General features: G+C 44.2%; 1 protein-coding gene across 1 annotated transcript in view; it reads left to right on the forward strand.

Annotated features, from left to right (window-relative positions):
* Positions 1 to 18,572, forward strand: part of LOC126456194 (transcription factor SOX-3-like) — a 270,067-nt gene that overhangs the window by 125,313 nt on the left and 126,182 nt on the right. The window contains exon 5 of the mRNA XM_050091947.1: positions 13,732 to 13,926. Coding sequence (XP_049947904.1) covers positions 13,732 to 13,926 — 195 coding nt within the window. The remainder of the gene's footprint in view (positions 1 to 13,731; positions 13,927 to 18,572) is intronic.

Here is an 18,572-nt window from a genome sequence, read left to right on the forward strand (position 1 = left end):
AGTGTCCACGCTCCTTCACCGTAGAGTGCCACACTCCAGACAAAACACTGGCCAAGCCTTTTCCTCAGACCTTTATCTAGTTTTTCACATAATCTCCTCGTTCTATCGAATGCCTCCTTCGCTATAGCAATGCGAATTTCTACCGGCTCCTTCAGTGATCGTGCTTCCTCGATATTTAAATCCTTTTACCTGGCCAGTAATAACTTGTCGTATTTTAACATTTGGCACCATCCCCCTTTTGCCGATCAACATACTAGTCGTTTTTGCTGTATTAATTCTCTTCTCATATCCCATACAAGTTTCATTCAGATCTTTTAGGATTTGAATACAGTTTGGTCATTTTCTGCCACTATTATCATGTTATCAGCAAATGCCATACATTCTATTCTCTTTCCACCAATACATACTCCTCGTTTTTCATCTAAGCCTTTCGCAATAATCTCTTCCAGTTATAAGTTGAACAATGAAGGGGAGAGGCAACAACCTTATATTACGCCCCTTCCAAAGCTGCTTCCTTCCGACGTTTCATTTCCAGTCCTTATCCTTACTTCCTGTTTCAAATAAAGATTCTGTACGAGTCGTCTCTCCTGCCAATCTACAGGCACAGCTAGCGCCCTGTTCACAAGTATGCAATTTAATATTAGTACGACAAAGCAAACAGTAAAATTCTCCAACCCTCAGAATACTATTAGCTTTCCAATAAAAAGCAGAGCACAAACAAAAATACTAATATATCAAAAATAATAAACAAGAAAGAAATAAAATAATCAAATGCCCCAGCAGAAACATAAACGCCAAAACCGCGAATTATTACAGTCAACTACCAAAAGGAAAAGTAGTTATATACTAGAAACACCCTGAACCAGCCTATGCCATTTTGACCACAGGTCATAATATATGAAATCAATAATGCAACCAATGCTAGCACTAAAAGACTGAATAGAAAATTCGTTGAGAACAATTAACAGTAATATAAACGTTATTTTAGGCTTATCGTACTAGGCCCTACAGCGATCCCGTCGCTATAGCAACTTGCACAACTGAAACTGAAACCCAACCAGGCACAGAGATTTCCTTAACCGAAATTTTGCACCAGACTGAACCAATACAACTTCTCCTAACGCCGTTGTGGCCGATCCCACATCAAGTACCGTCCGTTCACCCAGCCAGGAAACAATGTGCACATCGAGGACAAGCCCCCGCAAGACCAGACCCGAGAGTCTACCAGACTGCCTCTATTCCTTAAAGCTCGAACTTCCTGCTCTGCTTTTGAGTTAGTTACTTGGTGTACTGCCTTCTTACTGGCTGTCTTCATCCTGCCGAGTCTCTGCTGAGGCTTGGCGAAGCTTCCGTGACGACAGCAGTCACCCTGTCCTCCAGATAAATGAGCCTCAAACACCAGCCGCCAGCAGCTAGGCGCCACCCGTTCTGTTCAGTCGTATTATCCCCATACACGGAGCCCATGTTTATGGCTGCCTCCCATGTTGTCAGCCCTCCACTGAACTCAAACAGAAGAATATGTCGGAAATGTTCCGATTTCGCCACTTGGCACTCCATCATTTTCTAACGTTTACAACTCCAGTCACTATTTCCAGATGACAAAACGACAATACGTAAACTCAAATAACGACAGTGAACTGCAAATGAAAAATGAAAATCGGTAGATAAACCCATGGCAACCGGAATATCAACGTGCAAAACAAAAGCGTTACGAGCGAGGTGGTACAGAGATGCACAGTGGAGTTGTATTTTGAGGGGCGACGTTTCAAACCCACGTCCGATCATTCTGATTTATGTTTTGCGTGATTTCCCTAAATCACTCCAGACAAATTACGTGACGTTTCCTTCGAAAAGGGCACGGCTGGTTTACTACCCCATCCTTGACACAACCCGATCCGTCTCAAGTGGCCTCGGGACATTAAACCCTAATATTCCTACCTTCCCATATTGTTTCAACCAGTCTAAAGCAGTTTTCATACTTGAGTCGTTTGCTACCATACATGTGTCCCTGTTGTACAACATAATTTTGTTTTTAATGCTTAGACTTTACATGGAAAGTAAATTCACTGAATATAAAGGTATCGATTCTCTAACGGTGACATGCTCTACGTGTCCTGCTATAATCGATCAAATTTGTGTCGTTTTGCAGTAATTCGTTCCGTCTATATTGACAGTACATCTGATCAGTCGTTCCCTCATCAAAATGGACTTTTCCTTCACTTTTAATTATATGGCTGTCCAGGGATATTGATGCACTAAAGAAAGTGCGGAAAGCTGAAGGACGTGAAAATTCCGTGTGTTAACGATTTCCTTCACAAGCGCGCTACCAATGTGCCCACTCCTTTTAGTTTCGTTGGCCGTTGACGTTCATCACTCACACCACACCAGCATCTGAACCTCCTTACAGCGACGCCTAGTGTCGTGATGACACTGCTGTGAGGTGGGTAGCAGCAGATCCTACTCATTCTTCAATCTTTCTGGCGTCCACCTGGCCTGCCTTCCCACAGTCCCTTTACAAAGAGGCCGGTAACCCCAGAGGCAAGCAACACCTTAAGAACCGGTCTAACGGGGAATCGACGCCGGGGCATTTCCTGACAAACCCTGTTTGTAATCCTCTAAACTGCCTCGCCCCACGTTCCCAGAGGATGATGACACTCGCTCTTCCTCCAGGGAAGTACAAAGCCCATTGGACCTTACAACTAGTACCAGTAGGTAACAATCACAAATGCTCATGAACAGCTGCTCTCAGCAAGTGAAAGAAGGCTGAAAACGTACTTTCTGGGCACGAAGATGTATTTATTAAACTCGTATTCGATGAAAACGAGACAGATAGATTAACTGGAGTTATCGATTTTCGCAGAAATGGTGATTCATTTTCTATTAATGACAATATTTTGTCTATGTAAACAGCCAGCAAATACTTGTTTCTGAATGTGAAGTGATGAACATCAGACTTATTTGACATATTTTCTCTAGATAACTTACGGTATAATATCTAGTTACTACGCACTTCCCTTTTCAATGACGACCTAAATTAGCATCCAGTGAGTCTTGTCGTAATCATTTTACCAAAATCAAATAGAGATCCCTATAAATGGCTTCAATGTCCATGAAATTCTTGTTCAACACTAGTTCAACACAAGCTCTCTTAAGAAAAAAGTACTAACAATGGCTGGCCGGAGTGGCCGAGTGGTTCTAGGCGCTACAGTCTGGAACCGCGCGACCGCTACGGTCGCAGGTTCGACTCATGCCTCGGGCATGGATGTGTGTGATGTCCTTAGGTTAGTTAGGTTTAAGTAGTTCTAAGTTCTAGAGGACTGATGACCTCAGAAGTTAAGTCCCATAGTGCTCAGAGCCATTTGAACCATTTTTTACTAACAACGCTCAGCGGTAGATAGGCGAAGTTTTCATTGCTGGAATGGACATAGAAGTTATATCCAGTGTAAGAGAGTCATCTAATTGTTTAGTAGTCTCTATAAGTGATACGTTAAATACACGAATGAAGCGAGTGCGTCATTCACCATTGTAACATCTGAAGTAATTCCCATCTAAACGTCAATTTTTATACACTGAAGCCCCAAAGAAACTGGTGTAGGCATGCGAATTTAAATACAAAGATATGTAAGCAAGCAGAATACGGCGCTGCGGTCGGCAACGCCTGTATAAGACAGCAGGTGTCTGTCTTAGATCGATTACTTCTGCTATGATGCCAGGTTATCAAGATTCAAGTATGTTTGAACGTGGTGTTATAGTCGGCATACGAGCGATGGAACACAGCTTCTCCAAGGTAGCGATGAAACTGGAGTTTTCCGGTACGACCATTTCACGAGTGCACCGTGAATATCAGGAATCCGGTAAAACATCAAATCTCCGGCGCTGCTGCGGCCGGAAAAAGGTCCTGCAAGAACGGGCCCAACGATGATTGAAGAGAATCGTTCATCATGATAGAAGTAAAACCCTTCCGCAAAATGCTGCAGATTTCAATGCTGGGTGTGACAAGTGTCAGCATGCGAACCATTCGACGAAACAACATCGACATGGGCTTTCGAAGCCTGCATTTCAGCAGGGGCTGTTCAAGCTGGTGGAGACTCCTTAATGGTGTGGGGCTTATGCAGTTGCAGTGATATGGGACCCTAGGTACGACTCTGACTGATGACACGCACGCAATCATCCCGTCTGATCACCTGCATCGACTCACGTCTATTGTGCATGCCAGACTAGGTCAATTCCAGCAGGACAATGCGACAGCCCACACTTGCAGAATTGCTACAGTGTTGCTCTAGGAACACTCTTCTGAGTTTAAACACGTCCGCCAGTCACAAAATTCCCCAGACACGAGCGTTATTGAGCATTTCTGGGATGCCTTGCAAAGTGCTGTTGAGAAGAGATCTCCATCCCTCATACTATTACGGATTTATGGACAGCCCTGCAGGATACATGATGTCACTTTCCTCCAATACTACTTCAGACAGTAGTCGAGTCCACGCCACGTCGTGTTACGGCGCTTCTGCGTGCTCGAGGGGCCCTGCGCAACATTAGGCTTGTATACCAGTTTCTCTGGGTCTTCAGTGTATACACCTGGGACATGAATGTGTGGAGAATACCTTTCTACGCATTAGCAGTCCTTCCAAGAACTGTGCTTTTGTTTTTTTGATCTTGTTTACATTTTAATGAAGAAGTCGTCCTATTTTAGTTCTCCTGCAGACACATAGCATTGTTCACAGGTCCACAATTTAATCAAGCGTTGATTCGTTAAATTTTGCATTGCATCTTAAAGCACAGCATTCAAATGCCAAAACACTAGCCGAAAATATTGGTGGCTTCCAGTACGCGTAACAGTCTACATCATAGAATGAAAGATACGCTGATCTGCACCAGACACATAAGGTAACATAACATATATGAAAATAAATGAAAAGACGGGAGCATGTTGTTGGGCGACACATTGCACGACGTCAGAGAGGCTATAGTGCAAAAAGGGGCTGGCCCCGCAACACGGTGCTTCTGAAGTAACGGGAAAAGGCAATATTTGGCCGGGAGGTAACTTATGGATGAAGTAACTTCTGGATGAGAACGGGGAAAAAAATGGCTCTGAGCACTATGGGACTTAACAGCTATGGTCATCAGTCCCCTAGAACTTAGAACTACTTAAACCTAACTAACCTAAGGACAACACACAACACCCAGTCATCACGTGGACGGGGAAGAATCATCGGGAAAATGGAAGGACGACGAAATGTGCCTACGAGTGTAGCCAGGGATCTTAGTACTGCCCGCAGAATAGTTTCATCTTAATCGGGAGGAGGGGGGGGGGGGGCTTCCAAACTACAGGGACCGCTTCCCGAGAGAGAGGAGGTGGTCGACCACGGTGAGGAGGCGTTCGGCCATTCTGAACAACAGCAGTAGATCACCGCTACGTAATACAACAGACATCAAGGAACCAACGTCAGAGAGCGGGTGCAACTGCAACCACATTTCACAGTTCTGCAAGATTCGCAATTTCACACTCCACAGTGACACGGTGGCTGCATGGGGGTGGTTCCTTTATCCGACGATCAGTGCGTTGTGTTCCATTGACAACCTCACGTCGGTGGCACCGTTTGCAATGGGGCCTTAGTAGGTCGCTGGAGGGAGTTGGCACCACATCTGCACACGCGCGTCATCTAATTCCCGCAAATTTCGGGGAGGAGGGCGATGAGCTCTGACGCCACATTAAATCACATCCGGGATCTGTTCGATCGGGCTCAGATTTGGCGGGTTGGCGGGATAGCACATCAATTGGAACTCATCACAGTGTTCCTCGAACCACTCCATCACGCTCCTGGCCTTGTGTCATAGCGCATTATCTTGCTGAAAAATGCCACAGCCGTCGGAAAACATGATCGTCATAAACGGGTGTACGTCGTCTGAAATCAGTGTACGATACTCTTTGACCACCGTGTTGCCTTCCGCGAGCTCTACTGGAGCCAAGGATGCCCACGTGAATGTTCCTCACTGCATAATGGAGCCGCCACCAGTTTGTCTCTGACCCGCAGAACAGGTGTCAAGGAGCTGTTCCTCTGGAAGACGGCGGATCTACATCTACATCTACATTTATACTTCGCAAGCCACCTAAAGGTGTGTGGCGGAGGGCACTTTACGGGCCACTGTCATTACCTCTCTTTCCTGTTCCAGTCGCATATGGTTCGCGGGAAAAACGACTACCGGAAAGCCTCCGTGCGCGCTCGAATCTCTCTAATTTTACATTCGTGATATATTCGGGAGGGGTAAGTAGGGGGGGAAGCATTATATTCGATACCTCATCCAGAAACGCACTCTCTCGAAACCTGGACAGTAGGCTACACGGCGATGCAGGGCACCTCTCTTGCAGAGTCTGTCACTTGAGTTTGCTAAACATCTCCGTAACGCTATCACGCCTACCAAATATAACCCTGTGACGAAACGCGCCGCTCTTCTTTGGATCTTCTCTACCTCTTCCGTCAACCCGACCTGGTACGGATCCCACGATGATGAGCAATACTCAAGTATCGGTAGAACAAGAGTTTTATAAGCCACCTCCTTTGTTGATGGACTACATTTTCTAAGGACTCTCCCAATGAATCTCAACCTGGTACCCGCCTTACCAACAATTAATTTTATATGATCATTCCACTTCAAATGGTTCCGGACGCATACTCCCAGATATTTTACAGAAGTAACTGCTACCAGTGTTTGTTCCGCTATCATATAATTATACAGTAAAGGATCCTTCTTTGTATGTATTCGCAATACATTACATTAGTCTATGTTAAGGGTCAGTTGCCACTCCCTGCACCAAGTGCCTATCCGCTACAAGAACGTATCAGAATTCATCAGACCATGCAACGTTCTGCCACTGCGCCAACGTCCAGTGCCGATGGTCACATGCCCATTTCAGTCGCAGTTGCGGATGTCGTGTCGGTAACATTGGCACATACATGGATCGTCGGCTGCGAAGACCGGTCGTTAGGAGTGTTCGATGCACTGTGTGTTCACACACACTTGTACTCTGCCCAGCATTAAAGTCTGATGTTAGTTCCTTCACTTCGCCGGCTGTCCTGTTCTACCAGTCTGCTCAGCCTACGACATCCGACATTCGTAATGAGGGGTGTCCGCCCAACCCCAAGACTTCTGATCGTAGTTTCACCATCGTTTCGCCATGTGTTGAAGACACTCACCACAGCACTCCTCGAACACGCGACAAGTCGTGCAGTTCCCGAAATGCTCGTGCCGAGTATCCGGCCCATCACAACCTGCCCTCGGTCAAACTCAGGTTACCCGCCTTCCCCATTTTACAGACGGACAGCACGCTTGCTGATCCTACGTGCATCTTAAGCGTGTCCGACTAGCAATTATTCCTCTTGAAGTGACGCTGCTATCTCCTGGACGGGTTTATATTGATAGTAGGTCGCTGGTCACAATGTTCTGGCTGATCAATGTATATCGTAATGCATCTAACTTATTCTATTTGACATAAAAAATGAAAGCTAATGAAAATATAAAAGAAAAGGTAATTACGCTAAAAATTTTGAGAGAAAAAGAAAACAAGTTTGTCACTTTTCCATTTATAGGGGAGATATTCGATAAAACTGAATACATTTTTCGTAATATTAATGTTGCAGCAGTCTTTCATACCAACAACAAATAGTATAACGCACATCATCGATAAGACAAGCCAGTTTTATCAGTCCGGAGCATATAGCTGCAGTGCTTGTGATTAAGTTTAATTAGGCCAAGAGCCGGCCGCGGTGGCCGTGTGGTTCTAGACGCTGCAGTCCGGAACCGCGGGACTGCTACGGTCGCAAGTTCGAATCCTGCCTCGGGCATGGATGTTTGTGATGTCCTTAGGTTAGTTAGGTTTAAGTAGTTCTAAGTTCTAGGGGACTGATGACCTAAGATGTTAAGTCCCATAATGCTCAGAGCCATTTGAACCATTTTTGAATTAGGCCAAACTGGATGGATGACGCGTATCAGACACAACAAACATATTTGTAGAAGTGAGAACAATCAGTCCACATTCTCTCTACATCTGAAAAACGAAACCAGTCCGTGTCAAATGTTGAGTACAATTTACAGTTGTTGCACATAAGTGACAAAGGCCGCCAAATGGGTATTTTAACAGAGCTCGAAATTCACACACATTTGGAGAAAAGTAGCGCTGTTTAAAATAAAAAACTGGTCTGAAAAATATGTTAATTTCATTCATAGTTTCAAAGACATGCTACAGACTATGAAATTGTTGGAATAGGGATATCAGTACATCTGTCTAAATTTTACATTAGCACCTCATTACCCAACCTTTATTCCAGGTGGTCTATCCAGTTACTTGTTTTAAGCGTAATATGTCTTCTTATTTTATTTATTTTAAGATGTCTGCAAATAGCTGAAGTATTGATTTCATTCATTTTCAGACTTCCGTAAAAGTAGCTGCAGTACATGTATTGACATGTTACCTCACTATAAACGTTGAATGTGGGTAAGCTTAGTCGCTCATTGTGTCTGAAGTTTTGTTGATATGGTTCATTCTGGCTCCGTCTGTTTACATAAGAATTCAACTTATATTCGTTATAACTTAGAATATTTAGCACACTACATACAGCATGGTTTTAATTCAGCATACGGCTCTATTACGGTTAAAATTGTAATTGGTTGCACATTATCCTCAACTACCGCTTTAGTTTGGTTATGTGAGATGTTGATAGAACTGTATTTTATAAAATCTAACTTGTTAAATGTGTTACACTGTAATATATTCAGCCAAATCGTGTAGGCATACTTTCTATATATGTGTAAAGACTGTCCGTTAAAAGTTATTGTACGACAAAAGCGGTGCACATGTGTGTAGCTTCTCTCACATTAGCGTCTATGTGTGTCTGTAAGTCGTTACTTTTATGCATTTATTGTGTCACCGGCAGTATGACTTTAACACTCTTCAGTAGCTTATATCTCGTAGATGTAACATACAGACTACGTGTTTTTACTTATCATAGCATATGTCACACAACTTGTATAATCGTAAGACAGTAGTGACTATCGATGTGTAATAGCTCTGTGACTGTCTTTGGCCCTATCACTGATCAGTGATCAGCTGTGCAGTCGGCTGTATGTGCTATGCATCCCTTCACGGCGTTACCGCCGGTTACTGATGTAACGTGAAGGAGTGCACATACAGTTTTGCGAATCTTTTAGGTAATCTACCTATTTATTTTTTCTATTCTTATATCCATTCCAGTCTTATACGCGTTTTCTATTCCTGTGTGTCTTTTGATTGTTCTTTACTTCTTTCTACTTAGATCGCTTGAACATTTAGATGGCGCCTATACGAAATTCTGTATATAGTTTTCGCATGGCATCTTTTTCCACTTACACTCGGGTGTTCCTTTACTGCGAGAGAAAAATAGCCATCTGTTTTGGTTATTTATAATTATCTTAACTAATTTTACATCAATCTTTATACTTTGTGCTATTAATACTGCTATCGTATACTACTACCACAGTACATAACAAAAAATACAAAAGTAACATGTATAAAAAGTCCCTATTACTACCATCACCACTATGATTTTTCTACAGAAACTACTACTACAGAAAATTACGCTACTAATACCAACACTGACACTAATATTTCTTCTGTGATTGTTTATGGTAAAGCTAGGGCCGCTGATCCCTGCAGAATACTTAAGCAGCATGTTGTCTTGTGTGCCTCCACTATTTCTCTTAATATAATCTGAGATGGACACACAAACACACACACACACACACACAATTATTACTGTCGGGAAGTATCAAGCGTCCCTGTACGTTCGGTACCAAGTCGGACGTCCCCTTGGATACGGCAACATCCATACAGCATGGCGAAGAATCACAGCGCATCACTTATCTTTCACTGATTCTTCTCGTACTTCTTATGTTTGCTTGTGACCGCTTCCCAACTCTCTACCGTTACTGGGCCAAGAGATCGTAGAACTATCGGGCTTCGTTCTCGTTTCCTATGGTTGTATGTAAGCCTTATTCGTCTCCGCTATGGTAGCTGTTGGTTGTAGTTAAGCCTTGCTTTTTCTGAGACAGTATCAGGTATCAAAATTCTGTTTTGCTGTAATGATATAGTAAACTGTTTTATGTCTTAAAGGAACAGTTCTTTTATCTTCAACTAGGGGACATTCACATAGGAGATAGCCTGTTATGCCAATGTCTCCACAGTCAGAGCTTGCTCTACCTCTTAGCAATACTGTTCAGATATGTAGGATACGGCCCATGTCCGGAAAGGTAATAGACCAGTCGCCTATTTGACTTAAAATGTCGAACGGACGCAGACCACGTAATCCTCCTCATGTCCGAGCTGTCATTTATCTGTCATACAAAGGACGCAAGTTCGATTCCCGATGCCACCAAGCAATTCTCGTTGTTGAAATGAATGCAACAGGCCCCTCTCCGCCGGCTAAGGAACGCTGAGCAGCGATTTATAGAAGCAGCGGCTTTGGTATCGAAAAGAGGCATTAGTGACTGGCAACCCCAAGTGCTGGATGTGGGCTTCTATGAAATCGCTGCCACAGCATATGATGGCCATCGGTCACAGGTAAATGGACAGCAAAATTCGGGAAACCAAATTCCCGGAGAGAGTAATTCAGCGTATTGCTCCCTTACAAATACAACTCGCTAAATGACCATCTCGTAAAAAATGAGAAATTTCATCTAATATAGAGGCTTGCCTACAGTCGTTCCTTTCCCATATCATTTGAAATTGGAAAAGGAAAAGGCGGAAACGACAACATTATGTAATGTAACTTCTGGCACACGCCATAAGGTAGCTTCCGATGCAAATGTAGACATCAGGAATTAATGAATAACTAGGAGGTCTCGCACAGTATTAATTGCCATTGAAGCTGCATTCACTGTGGTGAAATGCGATCAACTAACATAAATAAGGAAAATGTTCTCACTTTCATCGTTGAGGATTTGTGGAAAAGGCTTTTGTGTTAATGTTTCTATCCCACTGAAATCAGAACCGTCCAAAAGTAAAGTGCATTGCTGCTCCTCACGATCGTCTTGAAACGCAAAACTAGCGTTGAAGTCGAATACTTGGATAACAATACTTGTCAGCAGATAATGCACAGCTGCATTCATTTATCTGCTGACAAATCGTGGTTCTTTTTCGTCTACATGTAGAAAGAAGAGCGCAGACAGAGGCACTGTAGGACCAAATGTGGAAACGGTGTTCACGGCTTTTTATGCCTTTCGGAGAACGATTCAAGTCATTTCTGAAAAAGCAACAATAAATCATTCTACGTGGATGAAACGGATCGTATGTAGCACTGCATTGTGTTTGCTCGTTCTGACATGAGTACAAAAATATACTAGCACGAAGAAAAGGCAGCGGGACTTCTCATGACCCTCAGGGGCTAACTGTTATGTCATATCAATGCGCGACTGTGTTCTTGTACTGCGTCAAGCATCATCGAAATCGATCCGTTCAGAGGAAACGGGGAAAAATTATATTCAGCTGTCGACAGCTGCTAAGAAATCCGAGGGCGCGCTGAAAAGTAACGCCACCAATTTTTTTTTTCATTCTGTTCTCAGTATCTGTTGAGATATTACGTGTCATCCCTGTGCCACTTGAGGGCTCCGACTTGTAGCGTGTTACACGGCGGTGTGTAACGTAACTATGTCTGTGCGTGAGAATCAGCGTGTTGTAATCGAGTTTCTAACCGCAGAAAACTGATAGCATGTATTCGGAGAATTCTTCCAAACATGGATCACCTCCTCCTGCAGTATTACAATACCAGACCAGACAGGAGCGCAGCGACATCTGCAAAAGTCCGACGCCATAGGTTCGCTGTCATCGATTATCTTCCACACAGTCTCAACTTGACCCCGTCTGATTTCCATCTGCATCCGAAACTTAAAGGACACTCTGGAGGACTTCGCTGTGATAGTGATAAATAGGTGCGAGCAGAGACGGAGAATAAAGATGTAGACTGTTCAAGTGTGTTATGTTAAAAAAGCTGTAAGAGTTTTCAGTTTAAAAATTCGGAGGCATCACTTTTTAAGGCGTCCTCGTATTTCATTATTACTACCATTTTCGATTATAACTAAGAAACTGCTACAAGAATTTTTTTCAATTGCATTGTGTGGCTTACGGGAATGTCTGTGAAAAATAACACCTGAATTTCGAGTGTGCTCGGCAGTCGCTTTAAAGTAATGAAGTATATGCTGGATTCATCATTTGTGACAATTAGAACTACGCTGCACCGGTTTTCGAGCACATACTCTGAAAGTTTACCGTCTACCTCCTTGCCTAGGGACGCCAGATGAAAGTCGATGTCGTCAAGCCCTGAATTAAAATTGCGCAACGGATAACTGGGGAGGGGAGCTTGAGAGCGCTACCTAGAGAGCGTGCCCTTTCTGTATGATACTAGGCAAGGGGCTGGAGGGCTCACACGCTGATGTGTGGGTCCCTGCATTCTATGTCTTTTATTTTAAATGAATTCCTTTAACTTGACTTCTTTGTGATTTTTAAGGTATGTTAAAGATTGATGACAATTGATTACGTATTTATTTTAAATATTATCACTCGATGTTACAGCGCTTGCAGCAATTGTTCCAGTTTACAGATATTACAATTTCACAACTTATAGCTTGGGTATATTATATACCAATCTGCACGCACTTTTCTACGGGCAAGACGGAATTGCGTTGGCCAAATGTATACCACCAAAGCCTTCCAATATTTTACATAGGACATCCACTACGTGAGGAGGATAACAGGCAAACTGGGGACCAGATACATTAACACAGGGGGTCAAATTTCCGAAATTAAACGAGATCATTCATATCCTTACACAATACGAGCAAAAGAATTAGTACAAATATTCAAATACCTCTCTTCAATGTGTGAACATTGAGACAGACGCACTGAGGGCACGTCTGCTCACTTAACCGTCTTCTGTAACACCTCCGCGAATATGGAGGGCACCCGGAGGTCTTCCTGGACCCCGGTGGAGGGGGTGGTTGAACCACTTGGCCGTGACCAACCTCTCCACCCCAAATCTTGTGACACTGGAAAGTCTTTGACTTTTACCTGCCTGTGCTGTCTCTCTGATCCCCTACCCAGGAGTAAGGTTGGCACTACTATACTACAGAACTACTTCCCAACGAAGATTTGGCCACGCTTTACGGAAAGGTGTGAGGAGGATTACGAAAGTTCATGTGCAGATTCACATTCACGTACAAGAAATGCATAATACACGACACACATAAATACGTATTATGAAGCCTGATACATTTCTTTCCACCCGTCCACATGGGTTCTGTTGCACCCGCGGCCGGCCGCGTCGTGTAATAAAATTGGCTGCGGATCAGCCTCTGTTTCTATTTCCCGGTGCGAGCGAGCAGCGAAGCCTGCTGCTTATAGAGCGGAAACTACTGTACCGTTTCAACTCTTCAAACTGAGGATTTCGAAGACACAGAGAAGACAGACAAGGAACTTATCACACTTTCTTATCCGTACATTTCAAACAAGACAAATAGTCTCCTGTGGAGTTTGATGGAAATGGAGAAGTGGCTATGATTCTTGAAACAGTATCTTAATATCGAGGCAGTGTTTCATTTCCTGTCATGTCTGTACATCAATTTATGACCCTGTTGTAGAAAACAGTGTGCGTCGGCGCAGTTTTCTTGGGAAGTGAGCTAATGGAAACGGCTTTCTACTTGCAGGCGCGGAGTGGAAGCTCCTGTCGGAGGACGAGAAGCGGCCCTTCATCGACGAGGCGAAGCGGCTGCGCGCCATGCACATGAAGGAGCACCCCGACTACAAGTACCGGCCGCGGCGGAAGCCCAAGACGCTGCGCAAGGAGGGCTACCCCTACTCCATTCCCTACCCCTCCGTGCCCATGGACGCCCTCAGAGCTGGTACGTACCTCGTGTTCGTCTACGTACATAAATGCTACGCTTACACACATGAGCCAAAATATTGTGACGACTGTCCATCGCAAGATTGGTTTGGAGTAGAAGACGAGGTTAAGAAAGTGTATAAGCGGAGCACACACGAATGAGGCAATTCTGTCGACCGTACATGCGGGAAATGGAATATCCATTGACATTAGCGACTGTGATAAAGAACTTATTATTATGGCCGGTGGCTCAGATTGAGCATGGTTGAAAGACAGTGAAACCATGAGTACCCGAAGAGATATTGGACGACCGAGCCACATGGCAGATGGTGCAGGCTGGAGGGTTGCCTACTCTGTAGCAGCGATCTATGGCTAAAGAGTTCAATCCTGGTGCATGCACGACTGTTTTTAAGCACACCCATCAGTGCACGTTGTTGGACTCCTACGTGTTCCGATATTGGCCCAACAGCTCTGTAAATTAGGATTGCAGTGGTTGTGGCATCATCGAGATAGAACGCGGATCAATAGAGACAATATACGTGGTCGGATGTATCACATCTCACGCTACACCAGGCGAATAAACGTTTGCGGAGATGCCTTCATCCACGTGAACGCTGCTCGAAACAGGGGTTGTGCCGTGGTTCCAGGTCAGTGGGAGCGGATGTTTCGTCTTCCACTGTACATAGGTGGAAGCAATTGGAGCCACCATGACAGTTGTGGACAGCGTGAGCATTATTGCGAACCACGTGCATCCCTTCCTGTTCGATTTCTTCCCCAAATGCGATGGCATTTCCAGCAGGATAAATGCCTGTGTCACGATGCCAGAATCGTGCTGCAGTCCTTTGAGGAGCTCGTTGAGTCATCGCCCCAAATTTTGTCTGGTCTGAACCTGACGGCCCACATCTCGGACACAATCGGGTGCCACCTCTAGCCTATAAACCAACAGCCCGTGATTTATAGGCATTGCATGACCTGTGACGTGCCACACACGCCCGGAAACTTACCAAGCACTTGTCAAATCCGTGCCACACATTTGGTTCTCCTTCCAAAGGTCGACTAACATGCTATTTATCACGTATTCATAGTGTTTTACCTCGTCAGTGTACTTTTCCATAGAAAAGGAGCTCTTTTCACAACAGGTTTTCCTCAGTTTTTACACCCTTTCTAGTAAGTCGCTCATCGTCTTAAAAAAATGACACTATTTTATTATACTGTTCTTTCGAGGATAAAAGTAATTAGGACCGAAGTTCAATGATCACGTTGCTGATGTCGTACATGTCGGTGTTGTTGTACAACATTACACAAGACTTTCTTGAGAATGGACTGACAGGAGAACGATTCACAACTGGGCACCCTGGCACACAGTTGAATGATGATACATATTATTACGATACTATAACGTAATATCGTATAAAATAAACATTCCCGTAATCGAGTGGTTATCGCGTGTGACACATATGCAGAGAACCACATTCAATTCCCGGTACTGTTACTCACATTTCACGCAGTAGAGCATTATCTTTCTCCTTCTAGCTGAGAACACCTAGTACAGATTACGTGCGGCAGGTTAGCGTGCTCGGCAGAGATTGGGACAAAAAAATGGTTCAAATGGCTCTGAGCACTATGGGACTCAACTGCTGTGGTCATCAGTCGCCTAGAACTTAGAACTACTTAAACCTAACTAACCTAAGGACATCGCACACATCCATGCCCGAGGCAGGATTCGAACCTGGGACCGTAGCAGTCGCACGGTTCCGGACTGCGCGCCCAGAACCGCGAGACCACCGCGGCCGGCAGAGATTGGGACAGGAAAGATGTCCCACACAGACAGTGCTTTACTAGTGGAGCCACCTCGAGCGTCTATTGCGAATCGAATCGTGATCCCTTAGCAGCGTAGGGAATTTGAAAAGAATGGAGACGAACGAAATGTGAATCTTTCAGTCAATCTGTGTCACCTGTTTGGATGTTACAATTGCTAGGGTACTACCTGCGAAACGCAGTATTCCTAGCCGGCCGCGGTGGTCTCGCGGTTCTAGGCGCGCAGTCCGGAACCGTGCGACTGCTACGGTCGCAGGTTCGAATCCTGCCTCGGGCATGGATGTGTGTGATGTCCTTAGGTTAGTTAGGTTTAAGTAGTTCTAAGTTCTAGGGGACTGATGACCACAGCTGTTAAGTCCCATAGTGCTCAGAGCCACTTTTTTTTTAGAGCAGTATTCCTCTATGAAATTTACACTCTGCAGCGGAGTGTGCGCTGATATGAAACTTGCTGGCAGATTAAAACTGTGTATCGGACAGGGACTCGAAATCGGGTCCTTTGCCTTTCGCGGGCAAATGCTCTGCCAACATTTTTTTTAATTTTCTTTAAGAATCTCATTTTGTTCGTTGTCGTTCGATGCATTTGTTCGGGGCAGACGTCCCATGACATCCGTGCAATTTCATCGCTGATCTATTCACTTAGTTTTTTATTGGAGAGAGCAGCGAACCCTCCGACCGAACACGTTCAGCTACCGTGGCGGCATCCGACTGAGCTACCCAAGCACGACTTACAATCCGTCCTCACAGCTTCAATTCTGCCAGTGTCCCGTCTCCTACCTTCAAGATTTGAATACACTCTCCTGCGAGGCAAAGGTCTCGAGTTCGACAGTTTTAATCCGCAGTTTTCCTGTTTCCAATTCACCTCATCACCCCAATTCCGGTTGGACATAGTATCATATTCTTTATATTAGTCGCGACCCGACGACCCGTGTAGGGTGGTAAATGTCGTGTTTGCGCCTGAGAAACACGAGTGGGGGGGGGGGGGGGGGGGCAGTGAGGAAACAAAAGCGTACGCTCCAGTATTATTACAAGCGGCGCGCCATCACAGGCGACACCTCTACATGCCAAAGCTCAGCGTAGCACAACAAGTAAACACTGACGGGCACTTTTGTTCCACAATACGTCTCGCACAGTATAATCGCAAAAATATGTGTGAGAATCCGCGTTTCGTCTAAATAAATTACCAGTCGCTTTTATTCTGGTGCTTTATTTTCTCGTAAAAATTCAATGCTTTTCAAATTACTTTGTCTCGTTCGCAACGAATGACACGTTCATTGACACGTTTATTCCGGCATCTTTCAGAATCAAGTCCCATGCTGAGAACTTTTTTCTTTTTTTTGTAAAATTTCTTTGCTAGCCTTGTCGACCACTTCTGTGTAACAATAGCTATTGCTCATCATATGGCAGGTATTGCTGTGGAGATATAGTTAATGAAATATTTATTTTTGTATTCTGCTTCTGGATATTTGTGGTAGCTACTCCATTCTCAGTCCGCTCAGCATAGTGTACCTCATGTCATACTTTGTACACCTTCTACAGCTTTAGCAATCTGCTCATCTGTTTCGTATCCTTATCAATCAGTACTGCCACTCATTTCTCCTTCTCATCACCAATAATTTAATGAGATCAACAGTAAGCCGTTGCGGATGCTCGTGAAGTCATTTTCCCCGATGGTCTACCGCGTTTGCACTGCACTTGTACCTAATCATACGACCACGTCACTTTCCTGTACGGCATAGCCTCCTGTTCGCTTTGTGAAGTAACGTATCATTAAGACTGTGAATCATGGGGCCAGTACATAGCGTGCTTGCATATGTTTGACATCAGTGCCTGACAACGGAGACATTCGTGGCAGTAAGACTTTGGGATCAATGTGTCTCTCAAGAAAATGCTGCCTGGATATCTTTCACAGGTATTCCGTTCTCAGCATCATCTAATTTCCTGTAAGACTCGGGCCGAGTTCTACGTCTTTCTTTGACAGCTTCTCAAATCTCTGAGATACAGTATTTGCAAGTGGTTTCTAACATAATTAGATTATAGTCGTTTTGAGCATATTTTTTAAACTACGACATGAAATTTCAATCGCGGACGGCGGATTAACGACAGTGGACTGGTACCCTGGCTAGCCGTGTGATTTTTAAGCTGTTTTCACGCTCTTTTCAGTAAACGTTGGGCAGATCCCCAAATTCCGCCTCAGGGAATACCATACACAAACAATTAAAATACGACAAGTAGAACAAATAATACACGACTCACAGACGGCAAACACAACTTCTCGCACTTGGGTTACTTGACGACTGTCCTGTGAGGATGGGCAAAAGGCCACACTGTTAAATAATAAAATTAACTTTGCCAAATTCTGGAAACGTGAACCCGGTATAAGATGAGATACACAGTAGGGGAAATAATGAAGAAAAGAAAGTAAGAATTCAGCGTCATTTACAGAATCTCATTCAGAAAGTGAACGGTGTGGCGTATGTTTTCGAGAACATTTTGGACCCCCGGCAAGTGCAGAAACGTGAACAAGCAGGATCGATCATAATCATAGTATCTTACCCTGAAGACTAAAGTTAAATTCATCTTCTCCATTACTGATTATAAACACCCTACTTTAGCATTCGGCAAACCGCATTTTCACATCTAACAGCTTCGTAACACTCTTCTACCAAGAGGAGCGCATGGTAAATAAAAATTTTTCTTCCGGCATCAGTGAGCGATATTAAAATGTTAGTACGATTAATAGCTGCATGAATCGTAGTAAACCACATCTTATATTCATGTTGCAATGAAACATCGAAACGCATTCTGCGTAGAATATACGTCATTCGCGCTAGTGATGCTATCGGCTCC

Source organism: Schistocerca serialis, chromosome 2, assembly GCF_023864345.2.
Source record: "Schistocerca serialis cubense isolate TAMUIC-IGC-003099 chromosome 2, iqSchSeri2.2, whole genome shotgun sequence".
NCBI classification, from domain to species: Eukaryota; Metazoa; Arthropoda; class Insecta; order Orthoptera; family Acrididae; genus Schistocerca; species Schistocerca serialis.